Source organism: Notothenia rossii (genome assembly GCF_949606895.1).
Source record: "Notothenia rossii genome assembly, chromosome: 7".
Taxonomy (NCBI): domain Eukaryota; kingdom Metazoa; phylum Chordata; class Actinopteri; order Perciformes; family Nototheniidae; genus Notothenia; species Notothenia rossii.
In genome coordinates this window covers 36,743,210-36,750,924 of record NC_136905.1, presented here as the reverse complement: position 1 = coordinate 36,750,924, position 7,715 = coordinate 36,743,210, and the positions used below count along the sequence as shown (strand labels likewise).

At 41.0% G+C, this 7,715-nt stretch overlaps 1 protein-coding gene across 2 annotated transcripts; it reads left to right on the top strand.

The window, feature by feature from the left end:
- The first annotated feature begins 1,007 nt into the window (after positions 1–1,007).
- Positions 1,008–7,142, top strand: LOC307046050 (uncharacterized protein). 2 transcript variants are annotated; one of them, XR_013810057.1, is made up of 3 exons: positions 1,008–6,138; positions 6,267–6,484; positions 6,557–7,142. XR_013810057.1 is itself a non-coding variant. In XM_079692188.1 (3 exons), exons 1-3 carry the CDS (start codon positions 5,410–5,412, stop codon positions 7,089–7,091), a joined length of 1,482 nt encoding a protein of 493 aa, XP_079548314.1. In that variant the 5' UTR covers positions 4,732–5,409; the 3' UTR covers positions 7,092–7,142. The 2 variants fall into 2 exon arrangements, 1 of the variants encoding a protein (XP_079548314.1); XM_079692188.1 differs by having other exon boundaries at positions 4,732–6,138.
- The last annotated feature ends 573 nt before the right edge of the window (positions 7,143–7,715 follow it).

The following is a 7,715-nucleotide window of genomic DNA, read 5'->3' as shown; positions in this document are numbered from 1 at the left end:
AGGATTAAATAAATGAGGAAATAAATAAATGTGGAAATAAATACAAAAATAAATAAATAGAAGAATAAATGCATAAATATGGAAATAAATGCATGAATGTAAAAATAAATAAATAAAAGTCGAAAATAAAACACACGTTATTATATATCTTTAATATATTTCTAAATTTACGGTCACTTACATTTATTTATTTATGTATCTCTGTGTCCGTATGCTAATGAAGTGGGCGGTCCTAACCTCAGTCTGAAGCATGGTTGGTTAGAGGAGTGTGATCATTTCTGGCAGTTTGGGCTCTACTTCTAACGCTTGGCAGACAGCACTGATTCGAATGCAGGAGGAGCATTACTGTTTAGCCCTTATCTTTATACATCCATGGTTTATCCACAGTTGTAATTGTTGACAATTCAAATGTACTCAGGTTTATTTATGGTTATTGGTTTAAGAGCCATTGGAGATCATTGGAGATCATTAGCGGACCATTTAGAGTATGGAGAACCAAAAGACTATGTCCAGTTTCGTGTGGAACGATGTATAGAGGACTTGGTAATCAGCAGCTCTTCATTTTTGAGTGCACGATTTATCACGCCTTTACGGTAATCGCTGAGAAGCGGCTCTGACGCTAGAGCAAGAGTAAAATAATGCATGTTTTTTCTGCATTCTTTTTCAGAGCTATACAAATAATTTTTACCATAACTTCTTAATAAAACGGACACTGTTGGAGTCAGTCCTAGTTTGACTGCTACCAACAATAAAATTAAGTACTTTTACTGTGTACTTTTTGGGTAATACTCTCTCAAATCCTCCTCCTGAGAAAGAAATCATGCCACTTCTGCTAAACCCAATCTGTCAGAAATGATCACACTCCTGCAACCAATCATGCTTCAGACTGAGGCTAGGCCGCCCACCTCATTAGCATACGGACACATAAATAAATAAGTGTAAGTGACCGTAAATGTAGAAATATATTAAAGATATATAATAACGTGTGTTCTGTTTTATTTTCGACTTTTATTTATTTATACATTCAAGTATTTATTTCCATATTTATTTATTTGTGTATTTCTTTCCACATTTATTTATTTCCTCATTTATTTATTCCTGTATTTCTTCATACATTTATTTATTTATACTTATGTCATGTTCTGTCCTCCATAGCCAAAAGGGAGCCTTGTTGTAAAGTGTAAAACACATTACCTTTTATTAATGAGTTACAACCATTTATAATTAGTAAAAGGGAGTCTTATTTTAAAGTGTTAAACAAATCAACATTTATTAACGAGTTACTACCATTTATAATTGGGAAAAGGGAATCTTATTGTAAAGTGTGACACATATCACCATTTATTAATGAGTTACTAACATTTATAATTGGTAAAAGGGAATCTTGTTGTAAAGTGTGGCACATATCACCATTTATGAATGAGTTATAACATTCACGCTTACCTAATACACATTTTTCACAGAACCAGGCAAAACATTGTATTCACACATGAAGAGAATCAGAACTCAAAAATAATGACTATTTAACTGATACACATATTTAAACATAAAAGCTTTTCTCAGACATAAATGAAAGACTTGGTAAGACATAATGGTATTCAGACTGGAAAGGCTTTGTGTATATCCTTGAACAAGCAGTCCATCAGGGTGAGCAGAGCCAAGCCAAGATGACCATTGAAGAACCTTGAGGTGGTTCTCCAACAAACTCTCTGTACGGTTTCCTCTCAGTCTACGGTCGACCAAGCTCTTTCTATATGTTGGGTATGACTGCCGTCTGGGGGTTCACAAACAACCTGCTGTGGTTTATGGTGTAGTGGTTGTACCCCATGTTACTCAGCACTCTCCTGTATGCCCTCCACTCATCACTAATACTGCTATTTCCTGACTTAACATGCCATCTAATCAGAGGGACAAGGGGGCATCTTGATAATAGTAAGGGCATTTTATCAGATATTTGACCGATCTGCAAATTAAATCCTTACCAATCAATTTCTTCACTAATGTCTTTGTAAAGGTGTGTAGTAAGATGTATTAAAAAGTTGAAGTTCAAATCCTGTATGTTTTTTCGTAACAACTGCTCAAAGTTGAGGTACCGAATACCGATTTTCGAAAAATCTGAAATGTTCAGTTTGGCCTTGGGTAACTTGTGAGGGGTCAAACTAGGGGTTTTCCATGATTCTGAGTTGATTGCAATCATTTATTTGTCACTAAAATCATTCCTTTGTGGAAAAACGGCCACGCCCACCTTTCCCGCTCGCCTTTGGTAATGAAATGTAACATACTGTACAAGTTGTCAACTTTTCTTACTTGTTAGCTGTGTAACAGTAAGCGCAATAACATGGTTAGCTAGCTAACATTAAATCCATGATGTATTACTCCAAGATTGTATCCAACTAGGCAACTACCATGATGTATTACACACCTCAAACTGAATCTTATGATCATTTTATTTTCTTGAATGCTAGCTTTCTGGCCCATTAGGTTACTGTGGTGTATTGTCTCTGACAGGATCTTTTGTGTTTAACGTTACTGTGAAGCAGATCTTCTATTTTCCTTTGCAATAATATCTATTACAATGTTAATCATCTACTGTACATGAGATTGTCTTTAATGTCACAAAAATAATGATATTATGACTGAATAATACAATGTTTATTCTACTTTGTAGGACATATTAGTCTAGCAGTATGGATGAAGACTCGAGTCCACCTTTGCTACATTGTTTAATCTGTGAAAGCCCGGAGACACCAGCTCAGAGGCTGATACAGCCAACTCCTAAAGGCTACCCTACTTTTTTGGAACAAGCACAAGTAGTTGAAAATGCTAAGATTTTGGAGCGTTTGAATGAGGCTCAGGACATAGGAAGACTCAGGTACCACAAAAAGTGTAAAGATGATTTATACAACAGGTTTCTTGAAGTCACCAAGAACTCAGGCCAAACATTAAAGGCAGAGAAAGAGGCAGCTAAGAAGAAGAGAAGACGCACTTGCTCTGACTTCAGTGCAGCTTCTGCATGCAGTTCTACAAGTTCACGGTCCGTTCAGCTTCTGTACAAGAATGTATGCATTCTTTGCAACCAACCTGCACAGATCTACAAAACTCGTCCAGATGAAGCTAGAAAGAGATACATAGTGCTAGATAATTTGACTGCAGATAGACTGAAGGCAAGCTTGCGGAAGACAGCACAGAGTCGCCGGGATGACTGGGGCACTGAAGGTGTTGGACGTCTGGAAGGGATCAATGACCTTGTGGCAGAAGAAACCCTGTACCATTTGCGCTGTAAAACTCTTTTTGAGACAGGTGGCCATTACTCCAAGACTGAAGATAGAGGACAAAGGAAGAGAGGACAAAAGAAAATTGATGAGGAACGAGAGGCTGTTTTTGTTGAATTCTGTGATTGGTTAGACTCAGAACTCGAGCATGGGGTGATGACTCTTGACCAAGTCCACGAAAAGCTACAGCAGTTTGATCCTCCACCAGATAAGAGCCTCTCTTATTCAAAGTATTGGCTAAAGAAGAAACTCCAAGATAAATTCCATGACACCTTGTATTTCACATCACAGGAGAAAAGGGCAGATGTGCTCTGCCTCAAAGATGACACAGACAACATTCTGCGAGAGCATCATGCTAATCTTGAGCATGGAGATGAAAAGACTCAGATCATAAAGACTGCACTAAAGTTCGTATACAACGAAATCGCCATGGTCGATCTAGACCCAAAGTCATACCCAACAGCACACAGTATGACTGACATCCAGAGTCAGCTGGCTCTTGTTCCTGAGAGTCTTCAGATGTTCCTGAGGCCAATAGTGAAGACCGACGAAAGAGTAGCCATTTGGGGGCAGAACTTCATAAAGGCCTATCGGCCTCGATCAGGAGTTTTGCCATACCAGATGGGGCTTGCCATACAACTTGATCATAGATTTGGGTCAAAATGGATGCTGAACAAGTTACACCAGCTTGGATACACAGAGTCATATTCCGATACACAAAACTACAAATACTGCTTCCTTAATGACAGGAATGGAGATGGCATCCAAGATACTTCTGATACTCTTTATACCATTGTGGAAGAAACTGATGAGCAGATCGATGATGAGGTTGCGGTTGACTCTGCACTTGAGGATCTATCATTTATGACAGCCAGTGGAAGTGAAACTAGCCATGACAATCGGGTGGTTATGGAGGTTGGGGAAACAACCAATGTATTTACTCAGTTTGTCGGAGACAATATAGATTTAAACATTGTCTCTATTCAGGGAAACACTCCTTTCCATTCAATGGGTTGGATCAAAGTCACCTCTCCGGCACCATCTTTGCCCGATCCCCAGACGACAGCAGCTTTCCACAGAGTGAAGTTGAAGGCACTTGACAAAGCTAAGATCCTCAGAGGAGCTGAAGTGAAAATTATTCCATTCACCAACAGAACAAGGACAGGGATAAACACCATCACATTTCTTCCCATTACTGAGCTTGCCTCTTCTGTGACAGAAGACCAGCTACTCCTCACTCCGGGCGATCCACTCTGGGCAGCAGGATTGGTGATCAAAGCCCAGGATCCTGAGTTCCCACACTCCAACTGGAATGGCTGGATGAAGAGTATCCATGCAGATGATGTCAAGCAGCGCACACAGATCGACTTCCTGACCCTAATGACCTCAACACCATCTTCACCACTCTCAAAGAGTGCACGCGGCTCTCTGCAGACAGAGTCACTATAGTGACATTCGATCTTCCAATCTGGCTGAAGGCTGTGGACATCATAAAACAGACAAATCTACCTATCATTCCGAGGTTGGGTGGATTTCACCTGCTGAAGTCCTGCCTTGGATCCATTGGAAACGTCATGGAGGATTCTGGACTACTGGAGCTGATCCAGCTGATCTATCCAGGGAGTACGACAGCCAACCACATCCTGGATGGAGGATGTTTTGACAAGGCAATCCGTGCTCACCTCCTCATCGATGCAGCCATCTATCAGCACATCATGAAACATGCCTTCACCGAGGAGGAACTCGGTGAAATGAGGACTTTCATGGAGAAGGTAGCTGATGGGAAGATGGGAGCCAGACACACAGATCCAGTAGTGGCACTGTTTGAACAGCGGTTTGAAGAAACCTTCAAAAGACTTGCTGAAGGAGGAAGAACGCCTGCTCTCTGGGTGCAGTACCACTACATGGTAGATGTGATCAAGATCTTCATCAGAACTGAGGGGCTTGCAGATCACAACGGCCACCTGTGCTGAACTGTTAGCAGGATGCTGGACATCTTTACGGCTGCAGGGCATCATCAATATGCCAAGGTTGCACGGCTGTACTGTCAACTCATGAAGCAACTTGAAACTTTGGATTCAGGAGCACAGGAGATGACCCAGTCAATGCTGAGAGAGCAGCAGAAATAGGGAGAGAGATGCAGATCAAGCTGGATGGACAGTCAGTGAAATCGACCATGGAAGTGAAGTCAAAGGTACAAGCCCTGTCATCACTCAGAAAGATTCCCAAGATCAACGAGAAGAAGATACACCTTGACTCACTCAAGTTGTTCAACCGACTGATAATTTTTGCCCAACGGGATATGACAGTTGAGACAAGCTTGGCGTATGAGCTGACTCCCTTCCCATTGTCCCTCTTCAGCCATAAAGATCAGAAAATGAACAAGGCGAACAAGGCAGGCTTTTCCAAGACTAGCCTGAAGGAGTTAACTGATCCGCTTGACCTCACTAACCAATCCTGCTCCACTCTTGTAGTTGATGGCGGGTGGCTTCTCTACATGGTAAAGTGGGAACAAGGTCAAACTTGGCAGGAGATTGCCAACAGTTACTTGAGCTACGTACAGTGTCTTGGCCGCCGCTCTCAGAAGACCATTGTGGTCTTTGATGGCTACAGCCGATCACCAAACGATCATGACCACATCCGGCGCACTAAGAAGTCATGCTGTGATCTCCAGATTCGACCGGATATGATACACTGGACACCAAGAGCAAAGTTCCTGGACAACACCAATAACAAGAGTGAGCTAATCCACCTCCTCTCTTCAACATTCAGAAAACATAACATCACAGTGGAGCAGTGTGACAATGATGCTGACCCTTCGATTGTGAGAGAGGCATTGGCCACTGCTACAGATGACTCTGTTGAGGTTAGTAGCATTTGTGTAGGTAGCCTATTTTGGAAACAAAAGTATTCACTCTTGAGTATTCAAACTTGAATAGTTTTATCTGGTTTTGTATAGTGCAACACGCTTTGCATATCTTTTTCTATTTTCAGGTAGAAGATGCAGATGTGCTGGCGATGCTAGTACACCATATTCCAAGCACCAACCATCCACTCTTCTTCACAACATCAAAGGGCTCTAATGATGTCAGAAGGATCCCCGAAGCTCTCTCTGAAAGAGAGAGATGCTACCTGCTCTTTTGTCACGCCTTCACTGGTTGTGATACGGTTTCTGCAATAGCTGGCCATGGGAAAACAACCTTATTTGACAGGTAATAATAATTAAAAAAAATTATATTTCACTTTATATTTGAAACAAATCTCGAAGTGCATTTTTTTTGCAGGTTCTGTGCAGGGGACATTGATGAACACATGGACATCTTCCTTGACAGACAAGCTACTAAGGATGCAGTGATACAGGCTGGTACTACCATCTTCCAGTACATTTACCATGCACCAGGTACTGCTTCGGGTGAAATTCGACACAACATGTTCTCACGGAAGGCAGCGGCAGGGCTGATCAAACCAGAAACTCTACCTCCAACAGAGGGTGCAGCTGCACAGCATTCTCTCCGTGCCTACCTACAAACGCAGGACTGGATCCTTCTGCAGAGTATGTCTCTGAACCCCAGTGACTATGGATGGACATTAGGTGTACATGGCTATGAGCCAGTCCCAACACTAGACCCCATGGCTCCTGAGGAGCTAATGCAGTTCACAAGCTGCAACTGTAACATAGATTGCAGCAACTGGCGGTGCAGCTGCAAGAGGAATGGCCTTAAGTGCATCTCAGCATGTGGAGTCTGTAAAGGAATTTCATGCAATAATTGTGGTCATGATGGTGGTGAGTCTGGAGAAGACTCAGAGATTGACTCCTGAAGTGATCACCACTTGTAACTACTTGTAACTACAAATAAAGCTACTTTTGAATTTAAATATAAGAGTGGGCGTGGCCTTTTTTCAACCAAGGAATGATTTTAGTGAAAAATACATGATTGCAATCAACTCAGAATCATGAAAAACCTCTAGTTTGACCCCTCACAAATGACCCAAGGCCAAACAGAAAATTTTAGATTTTTCGAAAATCGGTATTCGGTACGTCAACTTTGAGCACTTTTTACGAAAAGACATAGAGGATTTGAATTTCAACTTTTTAATACATCTTACTACACACCTTTAAAAACAAATTAGTGAATAATTTGATTGGTAAGGATTAAGTTTGCAGATTTATAATTTCTCCACTAGTTTCAACACTAGTCTCCGCCTTTTGTCTTTAACTCCCATCATTCCGAAGACACATTTCTTCGTTCTCCAGGTATGTCCAAAGCGTCAACGTGCATACTAACAAAAAATAAATCACAACATCATCTTAGTTAACAACAAAATGCACACAAATTACAGTAAAAATGGTTGCACATCATGTTTCAAAATGCCATACTTGTTTATTAGGTGCATTGTATAACATAATGTAAGGATAATTATACAGTGATGGTCCATATTGAT